At 44.8% G+C, this 14,707-nt stretch overlaps 1 protein-coding gene across 11 annotated transcripts in view; it reads right to left on the reverse strand.

The window, feature by feature from the left end:
• tcf7l2 (transcription factor 7 like 2) overlaps window positions 1-14,707 on the reverse strand; it is a 95,036-nt gene that overhangs the window by 49,293 nt on the left and 31,036 nt on the right. For 6 of the 11 annotated variants that reach the window (XM_083994267.1, XM_083994258.1, XM_083994266.1 and 3 more), the window contains exon 4: window positions 12,721-12,822. In XM_083994267.1, coding sequence (XP_083850393.1) covers window positions 12,721-12,822 — 102 coding nt within the window. Of the gene's footprint in view, window positions 1-5,597; window positions 5,658-12,720; window positions 12,823-14,707 lie in introns of all 11 variants that reach the window. The other 5 variants (XM_083994262.1, XM_083994260.1, XM_083994261.1 and 2 more) reach the window with 1 other exon arrangement.

Raw genomic sequence — 14,707 nt, forward strand, 5'->3', positions numbered from 1 at the left:
AAATCTCACACACCCGACTGTCACACAGCCAGTCTGGCCGCCGCTGTTTATCTTACTCCGGGAGGATGTTAACAAGACAAATGAATGAATAAATACACAAATAATGCGTTTAGGTAATGTTAATAATGAATGAAATGGAAGCTGCTTTTTGACAGTAACGCTGCACTAAGGATTCTTCCCCAACTTTGGTGACAGCCAGGCTTGTTTATTCTTTTCCCAGCATGCAACTCTCTGCATCTTTTTTTTTCCAAGGCAACGTCTGGCCAACGCTGAGCAGCAGTCTACTATATAGCACATCTCTCGCTGATGAGAATAAAAAGTGCTCCGACATGTTACTGACTGACTCCTCTTCCATGGAAAACAGCTCATCTACCGTCAGGATTGAGCCATCCTTCCCTTCATCCAAAAACCTCTCGTATGATGATCCTCCTTAATCTCGTGGAATCCAGGTCTCCTTTTCACCCCATCACACTTCCCTCCTCCTCCTATGACATGACAGATTTCAGTGACACTTTAACAGCCCATTCAGAGAGACAAGATTTCTCTTTTTCTTTTTTCTTTTTCTTTTTGGAAAGGCTGGATAAATAAATACAAAAGCGTGTGCACACCTGCACAGGTATGCAAGAGCAGTCAAATCGCGGCGTCACCTGCCTCAAAGAAGTGTCCCAAACTTCCAGGACTATTAGAAAAAAACAAAAACAAAACAAAAACACAGGAGCGAGGTGGTGGGAGGGGGGGTTTGGAGAGGGGGTGTGGGGAAGGGGAGAGGAGAGAGGAGGGGAGGGGGGGAATAAAAATGCTCAAAGAAACTGACTGGGTAGGAAAATAAAGTCTCACATCACAATTCCTTCCCCGAGCCCGAGACAAAAGCAGGGCCTGGCATTCAGACACCGTCGACTACACACACAGACGGAGAAGACAGAGAAGAGACGGAAAAAATAAAAAATAACAACACGGCACATCAAAACCGGAGCCAAACAAATCCAACAAAAAGTTCAGATAGGTCTTCATTGGAACTGCCGAGTGGAACAAAAAAATCAAATAAATTGGGAGGGTTAGTGTCGTTCGCGCTGGCCCGACACAAATCTCAAAAACACTGTTTAGAATATATGAGGAAGGTGACGGAGGAACGCCGCTAAATGACTAGGAAAGCAGATACCCCGGTGTTTACCCCTGCAAACTCTACAGAGAAGCCCCCTCTCCTGTTATAAAGTGGGTGGGAACAGGGCGAGAGAAAAAAATGAATTCGAGGCAGCTTAAGTGCTCTCTGGAATCACTCAGCATTCCACCGTCCTCAGCACACACACATCCACGCTGTTCAGATTTGACTGTGACAGTGTATTCATCCATAACTGTAAATTGTTCTTTGGGGAATTTGGCGGGGCTTCATGTTCTTCTCCTCCTCCCGCCCCCCCCCCCCCCCTCCTCCTCTCCTATCCACCACCACCACCACCACTATCTCCAGAAAGCTGTCTCCATCACTCTCTATCACAAGCTGCTTGTACATGTACGTGCTTTATGTATACAACAAGAGCAATAGTGGGATCGAGGCAGATTCACGAGGCCACACTTATGAAGGATGTCCAGAAATGAGCTTTTTGACTGTAATCTCCACTGATCAAACACCTTTTTTGTGTTTTGCTTATTAAACGCTGATGTCTTCATTTGGGTTTAACCTTTCCCCTGGCATCCCACGCGGTGAGGTTGCCAGGGCCGGGTACAGGATCTGAATATTTTGAAACAGGATTCCTGAAAGGCTTCAAGTGTCAAAGCGTCTAAATGTCGAACCTTCCCCGGCTGGCTGCTGTAATGAATTCAGTCTTGCTCAGTGGTAATAAAAAAAAAAGTATTTGGATTTCGCGAAGACTGACTGACTTGACTGAAGCTTTCGAGCTCACATGAACGGTGTGTATTCTTTAAAGGCCTTATTACCGCATGTCAGTGTAGCTTGAGTTCTCCTGCAGAACACAAACTTTTACTTTAACTTAAAACTTACAAGTGGAGCAGCAGGAAGCATCCGCACTCCTCTCCTCTCACAATGACTGGTTTCTAGGAACACGCTCATGGCTGTCCTATAGTTTTTGCTCTGCTCAGGTGGAGCCAGCTGCAGTTGGTTGAAGGGAGGGGGGCGGGGGGGGGGCTGTTTAACTCTAAACAATGGGCTTGTTAGCAGCTATTCAACTTTTTTTCAACAGTGACTCAGACCAGACATCCCATGCTCTGCTTACACACTAAAAACATTAGACAACTTGCTACTCCGCAACCTTTTCCCTCCCTCTGCTACTTTCTATATTTTGAGTTTAGCTGTTGACCTGACGGCTTCCTACATATAGAGAAAAGCCTGACTTTTCTGGTTTGTGATTGGTTGGCTCAAATACATACAAAAAAAAAACATGCAACTTAAAAAAAAAAAAAAAAGTAACAATAGTTTTTCCATCTCCAAAAGAAGCACGAGTAGTGAAACACGTCCTGTAGTTATAGTTTCAGTTCTATTTTCCAGCTTAAAGGGCACATGTACCTACACATACATGCGGTGCAGCAACGCATGTGTGGGCACATGTGCCGGTGTCATAACACTCATGAGCCAAAAAAAAAAAAAAAAAACTGCTCTGCATTCTGCGGGCCACCCCTGGGATATTTACTAAATCACTTCACCCTGTTCTCAAAAGTTCACTTCCAAACTTCCTGGAAAAAGGAGCAGATATTTTCTGAGGAATAACAAAGAGGGTTAGTGAGAGTAATAACGTCGTGTTTAATCCCACACAAATTCTGCCTCGTACCAGAGTGAGAACAGGCAAGCCAGGAGGGACTTGGAGCCAAAACAAAAAAAAAAAATCAGCGCTCCCCCCCTGCAGACGGATGGATGTGTGTTAGCAACACAACACAACACAACACAACACACAACAACCGAATCAAGTGTCAGGAGTTTATCTATAAGAATAAAACTACCGCACTTCTGTTCACCCCCCAGCAGGTACCTATGTGTGGAAAAAAAACACACACACACACACACACACAAGAAACTCAGCTGTGGTAAAGTTGTCATGAATTAACACAGTTTCCCTCTCTCCTTCCTTTTCTACGTAGCCCCCCCCCCCCCCCCCCCCTCCCCTCCTCCTCCCCTTCCTCCTCTTTGTGGCTCAGCTCAGACCTCAAACTCTTCCATGCTGCTGCTGCTGCTGCTGCTGCTGCTGCTGCTGCTGCTGCTGGGAAAAAGAGAAAAAAAAGAAAAGAAAAGAAAAAAAAAACGAGGTCACGGATCGCCTTACTCCAGCCTGCCTCCGTATGGCCACAACCCCCCCCCCCCCCCCCCCCCCCCTCCTCTTCTCGTCTTGTCCCCTTTCCCACCTCCTCCTCCTTCTCCTCCTCCTCCTCCTCTCCCGCCTCACCTTCCCCTCTCACTCAAAACCTCATTCCATCACTGCGGCCAAATCCGCCTCATCCATCCTCCCTCCCTCTCCTTCCTCCTTTCCTCACTCACTTGCTTACTCTCTCCCCCCTCCCATTTTCGTTCGTTCCTTCCCTCCCTTCTCTCCCCTCTCCTCTCCTCTCCTCCCACCCTTCCCCTGCCCTCGGCCCAGTGCTAATTGGTAAATCTGTTGAACCATGCCAGCCCCAACAATAAGACACCTGGAGTTCTGTCAAAACAAGTTTCTCTGTGAAACGGCCTCCAGTGTTAATACAGTAGCACAGGGAGCTGCTGAGTCTGTTGTCACTCCGGAGGCCCGGGCCGCCGCCGCACAACGGAGCCGGGGATCACGTTATCCCAGGGAAAATTAGTCAAAGATGAGTGCACTCGACTGTCAGTCTGTCAGGAGCGCTTCGCCATAAATTAGATTATTTATCAATATAATTTCTGAACCTTGATCCTGCTTCTTTGTGCAAACGAACTATGACCAAATCATGATTACCACATTCTCTCTAAAGCCTGCTGTGTGTCTTTTTTTTCTGTGTGTGTGTCTGATCTTCCTGCTCAGTATTCCCTCCACACAAGCCTGCAAGTCCGGCCTCTGGGGTTAAATGAGTTCACGTCATTGTATGCAAACACACAAAAGTTTATAACCTGAAGTGAACTGACTCTGACGACCTGTCATCTAAAACTCGAGTCACACCTTAGATGCAGGGAAGGATACTACATATGCACTGGTGTAGACAAAGGTGTGTTTGTAAGACACAAACACACACACACGCACACACGCAGAAAGACAGACAGGCACACCCAACAGTGATCCTGCCAGACCTTGTCAAACAAGTTCTAGCAAAGGTGCTTGTATAAGAGAGGGAGGGAAGAGAGAGAGGCAGCATGTTGACATGGGGAAAGGAGGTTTTTTTTTTTTTTTTTGCTTCTCCTTCTTTTTCTTTTTTGTTGTTGTTGTTTTGTTTTAAATCCTAGCAGACTCCACCGTCATATTAACAGCTATTTGCACAATCAAGCACGCTTTACCTTGTTTCTTTTCCCCCTATCCTTCTCTCCTTTTTTTTTTGAAGGACTCATGTTATTTACCGACAACAAAGGCCCTGCAGAGTGTGCAAAATCAACAAGCAATTGATTAGTCAAACAATTCAAGTAGGCAATCCACAGAGTCCACGGTCGCCTCAGAGGAGATTAATAAGTTCCCCCCTTTGGGCTTGGTAATGCCAGCCCTCTTTCTAGCTTCACAGAGCCTAAGTGAAGCAAACCAAAACAAGGCTCACTGATGTCCTCAGCATGTTGGCGCCGCAGGAAAATCAAGACAAATTTTTGTACCTTTGGGCTCTGGTTTCTTTAAATTACAGCCAGCGTTCGAGGGACTGATTTTTTAAAGTGGCAGCACAGCGGCGGACGGAGGAGGATTCTGGTCTGTGACACTATATCATGAAATATTTACTCCGAATCTTCAACCGAAGGGGGACGCGGACTGTGTATTATCGCTCCGCTCTTTATATCCAGATGCTGTTTAATAGAGACAAGTCTTCAAAACAGCTGTGCAGAGAAATAAAACACAAACAAAGCTGAAAAGACTCTCTGACTGCTCCTGCTGCTGCTGCTGGAGTCTCAGCTTATTCAAACCAAATACATCCACTTTTTTTTTTTTTTTTGACAACTATACTCCCAAAAAGCTAGAAGAGGATGTTGTCATTAAACCAGAGCGATCCAGAAACCAAAGACCCGTTAGGAACAGGACACATAACAAACACATAGAGATGAGTTAAGAGTGAAAAACAAAACTGAGAAAGATGACAACTGAACTCCCCTCAGGAAACTGGACCGTCTTTGTTTAGTGTTAAAAGAAATGTTAAGTAAGCACATTGGTCAAATGTATGAGGCTCCAACACAAATATCCCATGGTGGGGAAATTGGCATTTTTAGACATTAAAAAGAAGCACATCAGCATCAAAGCAGCAGCACTGAATTAGCACAAAGCGCAACACAGCATGATTATCATCACTCATCATCACCAGGATTTAGGCTTTTCATTCATTTTTTTTTTTTTTTTTTTTTTTTTGCTTTTAAAAAATCATCAATTATCAGTTGTTAATTTGTGCGTGGAATCAACCAAAACAAAACAAAATAAAAAAATCCAGCAAGATATTTTTGGAATTCAAAGTTCTCTCACCAAATGAAATTGGTGAAGGCTCAGATCTGACTGTCCAGGGAATTCCCAGCAGAAGGGCCCCTGAAAGGCAAAGATGGACGTTCCCAAGTCACACAATTATATCAGCTCTCCATCTCTCCTTCGCATACACACACACACACACAAAATGCACATCTGCACACAATCCCAGCCAACAGGGTTTTTTTTTTTTTTAGTTTTTTTTTTATGCAAAAGCAAACGTGTTCTCCCAGGATATAATGCATCCCCTGGCTTTTTAGTTATTTAAACTACTAGCTCACCTCTGCTGGCTCAGCTTTCTCCCGGGTGCATGTTCGGCACCATTATTACTGATTTTTACACAGAGAGAATAGGAGAACACTGGCTCTGAACTGGTTTACACGGCTGTTGGAAGCTGTGCTGGCTGGTTGTTAAAACCACATTTCGCTTCAGTAGAACATTTAACCTCCTTAGCACCCGGCAGCACCTTCACAGACGCTCCAGCTGATCTGAGGGAATCCACTGTCGTTGCCACCAAGGCAGCAAGATCCAGCACAGAAACAAAGAGTGGATGAGACGCCTAATGGGTTTTAAATGACAGCATGAAAAGTGTGAAGACTACGGGTCCCCAGAGGAGTCATTTCTGATGGTTTCAACTATGGATTCCTATCTACTGGACGTAATGGCAAATACAGTACATGGCTCTGATACAACTGGAGATGATAAAAAGGAAGAAAGAGGAGGAGGAAAATATGGAAAGGGAGGTGTAAGATTTGCAACATGATGGTGGAGGAATCAGAGAAGCAACAGGGCCTTTGATTTACTGAAGTGCAGCAGTGTGTACATACAATACAAGCTACTGTGCAGGTCGCTGCACAAAGATCAGCAGCTTCTATTTGTACTTGTGCTTGAACCTGAGGCCAACGTGATAACTTCTCATAACAGCCAGACCGGTGAGCGCTGCGCGGCACACACACACACACACACACACACACTTCCAGATACAAATATCTATTATCCTTTGAAAATGTGCGTGTCCAACATGGAGTCACACGTTCCCCGGGGTGGGTTAAGTTCACGAGGGGTTATATATCGGTCAAATACCACAGCAAGGAAAGAAAAGACGACAATGGCCCTAGAGCTACTTACACACACACACACACACAGATTGAGAGGTAGGGGGAGGGGGGGGGCAATACAAAAAGCTGCTATTCACATTTCCTGCAATCAGATGTTGTAATGCAGAAGCTAAGAGTTCGTCACAAATTCAATCTACATGTTCGACAAAAAATTTTTTGCAAAGTTTTGAATTCCGCTCATTTGGCCCTTTAACGTCGTCGCTATAGCTACACGACGGCTCCGACGGCAACTTAGCAGAAACCTCTACTTTAAAAAAATAACATTTGGGGGATTCTGTGAAGTGAAGTCCGTGAAGTGAGTGTGAAGACTCTTCAGTCTGTGTTGTGGTATTGTTGCTGACTAAGCCAACAACACTGAGTGGATTGTCTGTGGGAAACAAGAAGCCGGTCCAGACTGCTGGACAGATACAATGACAGAGGTGCTCTCATTTTCATTGTCACGGCTCCCGGGCCTGACGCCACGTCTCGACGGCCTCCCATTTTTTTGGGCTCGAGCCGATGATGTAAGCGTGACCCCATGAACAAGCATCTTGTCTGGAGAAGACAAGTGAGAGACAGCTGACAGGCACAAAGGCCTCTATCTGGGGGGGGGGGGGTTGGATCATGTGCAAAGAAGAACTGAAATGAAATCATCATAAATAAAAATCTTTACATGCAAAGAGCCTTGTTTGCAACTCTAGTGACCACAGCGGTAAATAAACATGTGATACTTAAAGCTTTTCCCTTGCAGCGAAGGTTGAGGGTGGATGGATGGATGGATGGATGGAGGGATGGAGGGATGGATCGAGGGATGCGTGCACAGAGAGAAGACAAAAAGTGCTTGAAATGCAGAGGGAAAGAGCAGCGAAAGGTCGGTGTAAGTCAGGATAGGGAAAGCCTTCTAGGTAAAGCCTGTGGACAGTGTGTGGGTGGTGGCCGCTGACCGCCGGGTCGCTCATTAACAGCCGAGGAGGCCAGACCTCCCCGAGTCCCCAGCAATTGTTTGACCAGACCAGGTGCACGGCCTCCATTCAGACCACAGGAAGCCCTTCTTTATCCCCCCCAACCCCCCCACGTTCCTCCAAAATGGACAGAGAAGCGCTCAAGGAGGATGAATGTGATCCAGGGCTGTGTCTTTTCTAAACACTAACCCCTGGAGCAGCAGTCGCATGGCCCGTCCAGTCCTTTGGCCCATTGTGGGGGATCCGCAGAGTTATTGTGCCATGTCTTTTCCTGAATGCTTGGCTAAATGCTGTGGGTTTTTTTATATATAATATCAAAAACATGCCTGTCTTTTCACACAGCCCTTTCCCAGTGCACATTCTTCATAGAGACACGTGAGAGTGAATGGGAATAAACTAAGCATGTTCAGTAGTTGTAAAGGCTCAGGTGGGAGGTCTTACAGGCCGTAAAAATGGCCAGATTCCATCACTTCCTCCACACTAATTACCATACACTTGGAACAAGTGCCCTCCCTCTCTTGATCCCTGGGCTTCACTACCTCTGACACACACACACACACACACGCTAACAACACAGTGAGGTGCAGTTGGGAAATGGTTAACACTCCAGCCATCCCCTGCTGCCAGTGAAAGCCCACAAAACAATGGAGACATTGTTCAGCCGGGGCTAGGCTCTAGACTCTAAGGCTGTGTGTGCATGTGTTTGTCTGTGTATGTGTGTGTGTGTGTGTGTGAGTGAGTGTGTGTGCATGAATGTCAGGAAAGTGTAGTTTGTGTGTAGGCTCTTAACATGTGCATGTTTGTGTCCTAATTCCCAGAATTACAAATGAACAAATGTGATACCATAAAAAATAAAATAAATAAAATAAAATGACTTCAGTTGAAATCTATAGCCGCTGTTCTTTATACGACACTGGAAAAAGTTCCATATGTAAGACGAGATGCTTTAATGCTTTTCAGCCAAATGATGTCATGACATTACCCACATGAGGCTGGACTCCTGCTGAGGCCTTCACTGCACCATTGTTGATGCTATCACACTTTAAACAGCAGATTTACAAAACAATCTGGTATGGTATGTTATGTTGCGTTATTGGGTTAATGCAATAATCACAGTCTAAATAATAGAGAGTGTGAAAACAGTCCAAAACACACACACGCACACACGCTTATGCACGCGCACACTCCCCTTCCTAAATTCATCCGTCACTGCCTGCTGCTAAGTATCCACAAAGACTCTTTAAACCCACAATGTCAAATTAAAACATCACAATAAAAAAAAGGCGGGTTGACAAAGCAAGGACTGTTTATGATCCTTCCCTCAGGAGCCGTGTGAGGCATGAGAATGCTTCTGGGAGTCTCTCCCTTAAAAAAAAAGACACATCAATAGGTGGATAAATATTGAATAACGTTCAGCCAATGGCATAAAAGTTCAGCGGCGGCAGGTTTTGAGGGCTGCCTGCGGGGTGGTCAGCCACTTCAAAAAGGCCCTGCGTGGCCCCCTTTGAGAGCATGGTAAACAGGGGCACATAGCGTTGCCCTCAGAAAGACCAGCCGGCGTGAGGTCACTTCCTCTTTTCTCGGGGCCGACACTCAAGTATTCCACCTGGCTTCATTCAGCCTGACCGTCTGTCCGTTTGCCTCCTTCTCCCCCCCCTTCCTCCAACGCCACGCTCTTCCTCCGCCACAACTCTGAGTCTTATCTCCAGCCATCTCTATATCTCTGCTTCTATCTCTCGCTGTCTGTCTATTGTTGTTTCAACTGTTTGTCAGGGTCACTCGGGCTTCAGATCGCCTTTATCTCGCAGGCCGATCCACGGCTCCTTATCACTGCCAATGCAGCCTGCGAGCGCTCCGAGGCAGGGAGAGGTCAAGGTGCCCGAGTGTTTCTGCGCATTTGTAAACAAAAAGAAACTACCGTTTACAGCCCAATTTATTGATAAGGGGATCACGTATTGGAACATGCAGACTGGCATCCTGAAGTTTAAAAAAAAAAAAAAAAGGAGGGGAAGGAAGGAAGGGAGGAAGGGAGGGGAAAAAAAAAAACCTTGACTGATTGACTGAGTGACACCAGCGGGAGTCCGTGTGGGGTTATCATTGGCATTCACGATGCTGTCCACAGTAATCTGTCTTTTCTATATGTACGACAGCCGGTATGATGCAAACCAGCGAAACATTCAATCACACTTCCTTCTCAGTCAGAGGTGGATGCTGGAGCAGGATGGAAGGGGCGCCAACAATACAAGCTGCATTTCACATTCAATTTCATCACTTGTGCCAACAGCGAGTTGTGTGCCTATGCAGTGATGCTGCAATGCCTCTGATCTTATCAGCCTGTGTACTCTATCAAACAGATCACACCAGGGCTGGGCAATATGACCACAAATATTACAATATATTCTCTCTTATTGATCAGTGTCAGAACTAATTAGGATGTGCATTTAACGGCGCTCCCACTGCTCCGCTCTGCTTCTCTTTGCCTTTTCTGCTCAAAGCTAAAGCCCCCCCGTAATGGGAAAAAAAAGAGCAAAAGAAGAAGGTTCAAGGTTCAGATATTTATCATCAGCTTCAACCATTTTCTAGACTTTCCAAAGATGATTGTGGAATTTGGTGTTTTTTTCTTTGGTTTTGCTAAAAAAAATCTCCTCATAATCTGCAAAAACACCTCCGATTGCAATCATAACCAAACGGTGTCCATCGTTCCTCTCGAAAACTCAACAGAAACCCAACAATAAACAGGATTACATTGTGTTTGTAACTTGAGATCACAATGGATGTCACTTTTTTTACAGCGCAGGTAAAAGTTGGTAGTGATTATCTCAACGTTCACAAGACGGTTTCTCCGTATTTCGTTAAAAGCAAAACCAAAAGAAAAGCCGACCCGCCATTTGACTGGCATTTTATCTATGATTTATTTCTGTATTGTCTTTTTCATGTACCTCATCGGGCACAATCACAACATTTTGTTGTTGTGAACCCGTGTATAACTGCAACCATGTGCTGAGCCTATTTTTTCCATTTGACTGCTTGTCCATCTTTTGCCGTTTCAAGTCTGTTTTTTCGCCCCACAGCCAGTTTCTGTTTTTGTGATGAGTTGCTGGTGTTTTCTGTTTGTTCTAAGCCTGTTAAGTGTTGCACACTTGACTGTTTGTATTACAGCTGTCTGTGGACACAGTGAAAAATGGATCTGTAAATTTAGTCTCCCAAGGAAAAAGGAGGAGAAAAAAGCATCCAAAAATATTTTGTCATAATCATAGATCACTTTCGCACCCATGAAATCCAATAAAATGTATATATAACAACAAAAATGTATATAAAATGTGTGATAACGTCACTAACACGTTCTAAAAACTTGCGGCTTTTACTTTTTTTGCTCTAAAACTTCTTAAATCGTACAGCAGGAGTCGATGTGGATGTGAGGTGGTGAGTATTTACAGCCTCATGACTCATACCAGGATAAAACCACAAGCATTTACCTGCAGCTTTTGCTTCCTACAACCAGTTTAATGACTTCATAGGAGCTGGGAGTCTTCAGCGTCTCCTAAAATAACAAGAGTAAGAAGAGGCCCCTGAACTCTTAGGTATAAAAATAACAGCAGCATCACAGGGGTAGATAAGGAGGGCCTTAGCTGGGCTTGTTTTGTTCAGAACAACACTGTCATCTCCAGCTCTTTGTCTTAAAAAAAAACGCAACTTTTGACAAGGTTTCTGTTTCAAATATACAACCCTGTCGACTCCTGCTATTTTAAGATGTGCTTAACTTAAATTGGCAAAATACCAAGGAGGCCTCGGCTCGCCAACTTCTGAGTAACTGTTTCGAGATGGTTTTTTATTACAGACCATAAAAGTAACTGAACTGATCAAATGTCGAATGTGACTCAGAGGGGACACTGTTTCTTGACAGGCTAATTTGTGCGATAAAAATCATCACCGCCTTCCGTGTGCGAGCTCCAGAGCCATGACGACGCCTAACTGCATTGATGCACACGGTACATAAACAAAAAACCAAAAGGAAAAGGTCTTGTGTGTGTTATTAGCTCCAGTGTTGAACTTTTACCACGGGAGATGGTGTATTCATGAGCGCACTAACTCGGAAGGCTTCTCCATCTAAAATCATTATGCCCTTTTCAAATTTCCGTGTTGATAACAATATGTAGAAGGAGATGCACCACTCCAAAACAAAAAAAAGTAACAACTGTGCCAATAATGGCCGAGGGCATTCATGGTCACCTCATTAATTCTGCTCAGTCCCCACTCTCATTGATTTTCCTGGCTCGCTAACCTCGTGACCACATACGTACACCTCCCTATGTTCAACCTTTCCGCTGACCTCCTGAAAACTTTTTGCCTTTGGCTAACTGCTAAGTTCACGTCCGACTGTTCGCTCTAGAAGCTGCTAGCCTCTTAGATATCGACATGCCTGCGGTGGTGATGCTCTGTTATGTGTTATGTGCTGCATATGCCCCTATGGCGGTTCCAGCCAACTCTTCCTCCTGCCAGAGTATACTCCTCCAACTCCATGGATAGGGTAATCAATGTTGAAGGAGCGCCCACACTTTCTTTTCAAAAGACAGTATGTTAGCAGCCCAGCATTAGCTCATTTCTCATGAAAAAAAAAGAAAAAGAAGAAAAAAAAAAGTTGTCAACGTGAGACCAGCTTTTCCATTATCGTCCAGCTCGGTAGAAAGCTGAGGGGTGGCTGTCCAAAGAAGCAGCCCCCCCCCCAGCACCACGCCACGCGCCTCCTGATCACTGATCACTCCCTAACAAGACAAAAGCTCTACTTTCTGCAAACCACAACACTTGCATTGTGAAAATGTGCATGTATAGAAGAAGTTCACATAAAACTGACTGGGATTCGTATAGAGACTGTGATTTAGGGGTAAATGCAAACAAATATGCATTTTCCAGTTAAAGCATCCATTCACAGGGCAAAGGGGGGGAGGGGGGGGAGGGCTTTAACACTGAGGATGTTCAGGGAAAGCAGCGTTTGTTTGTCTTTCTGTCATGAATAAAGGGAAGAAGAGCTGGTGAGAGAGGAAAAGTACCGGGCGGAGTGTTACTTACAACGATGTGTGCCGGTGACGGGGACCTGGCATCTTTAAGTGCTTGTCTACTTTGAAGACCTCCTTGTTGAACATCTAGCAGGGGCCATTTCATCTGTAGGTACTGAATGGTAGAAAGGAAACAGAATGGAAAGAAAGAAAACAAAACATGTTAACAATGCAGAAATCAAAAACCAAAAAGAACAAATTAAAAGGTAAGACAAAAAAACAGGGAGGGGGGGACGACGGGGACGGGAGGGGACGACATTTCTTGATGGGTGTGGAAACTCAAAAACATGGAAAAGCAAATAAAGATCTTGAAGGCGGATGGTGGATGGGGTGAAGATAGCCTCGAGCATGCATCTGCCAGTCCAGCAGGAGAGCACACAGCGGTTGTGTAAATCAAATGACACTTTTTTTTCACCCCTCCAGGGACATATGGCATTAAACTCCTTCACAGCGAGTACGGAATCCAAAAACAAAACAACTTTTTGTCTCTAAAGTAGCCGAGGAGTGGCTTCTTTGGATTTCATTAGGTCACTAATTTAGAGCTCGGTGGGGGGAGGGCAGAGGTTAGGGGAAGTATTGTACATAGCTTATGGCTTTTAAGATGACCTAATGTCATAAATGTGACTGTTGTCAGAGTTTTATTGGAGCCCATAAAGAGGTTAAAGCGTGGCGTCTCACCACACTCCTCTGAGGCTGAACCTCCTGACTGCTCCCATAAATGATTGACTTGGCCTCTCTCTCTTTCTCTCTCTCTTTTTTTTCTCCCAACCAACCTCTCCTTCGATCTCTCTCTCTCTATGACTCGCATACATAAGCACAGAAAACCAAGATAAGCAGAAACGAGGGTCATGAGAAACATCTGTCTGCGTTATAAACTGGGTGGAGGCCTTTTAATTTGATGACATGTGCTGTGTTGACTGTTCTACCTACAACGGTCGACTACTCGGTGCCTCATCTTATATAAAAAAATGAGCATCTTCAATTACACGCCCCATAATAATAATAAAACAATCTTGAATCTGCTGTCATCAAACTTCACATTCAGATTGACTGTAGGTACAGTGAGTTCCCTCCCTGCAAGACTTCCTGCCACCGACTACTGCTGGTGGTGTTTCACTTTGCTCCAGTATGTGGTCCGAGCTCTGCTTATCAATGTCACGGCCACCTAGTTTGAGGGAAAGAGGTCACAGCAGCTGTTTCGGCTCTGAGGCCTTTGGAATGGCTGCGGCGCGGAGAGGTGAAGGGTCTGAAAACTGTAGAAAAGGTGGAAACTGGTGTTGGAGCTCAACATCAGCAGAGTAAAAGCAAATACCTTAGAAAAAAAAAAAAAAACCTCTTGCCTGCAGCTCAAGTCCAAAAAGATGCTTAAATATAAAACATTTGTTGGAAAAAGTCTATTTAACTCAAACAAATTCTTGTGGAATTAAAAAAATAACAGAACAAGAGCAGCGACGGGAACAAACAAGTGAAACCTCAGCGCCACAGATATTTCAAAAGCAAATGAATGGGTTGAACCTTTACTTAAGAATTAGATGTGGGCCTATGACACCATGAACAGAAATCTGTAAACCAGCATTTCTGATGGTCCAGTTTTGTTGCTTCATTTCAACATCCTGTCTGAATCCTATTCAATTATATGTTTCATGACTGATTGAAATCACAAGCTTCGCTCCTATAACGACCTCAGAGCTTCATGCAATCCTGTAAACATTTCACATGCATCCCACCACCATGGCCCAGGATCAAGTTTCAGCACTTGTTGACCAATGGTTTTGTTTTGTTTGCTATAAATTAGAATAGATGAGTGCAACAACCATCTCCCTCATAACCCCAGTCCTCCCAGTTGCAGCTTTCTCTCCTGCATGGAGAGGCAGGTACATTAATTCAATCTGTGTTGCCATTCAGAGAGGGTGACCGCTAGTTTGTATGCATGTCTGAGAGAGAGAGTGTGTGTGTGTTTGTGTGTGTGTGTGTGTGTGTCAGAGCTGGTCAGAGAGTGA

Source organism: Trachurus trachurus (genome assembly GCF_905171665.1).
Source record: "Trachurus trachurus genome assembly, chromosome: 19".
In the NCBI taxonomy this organism is placed as follows: domain Eukaryota; kingdom Metazoa; phylum Chordata; class Actinopteri; order Carangiformes; family Carangidae; genus Trachurus; species Trachurus trachurus.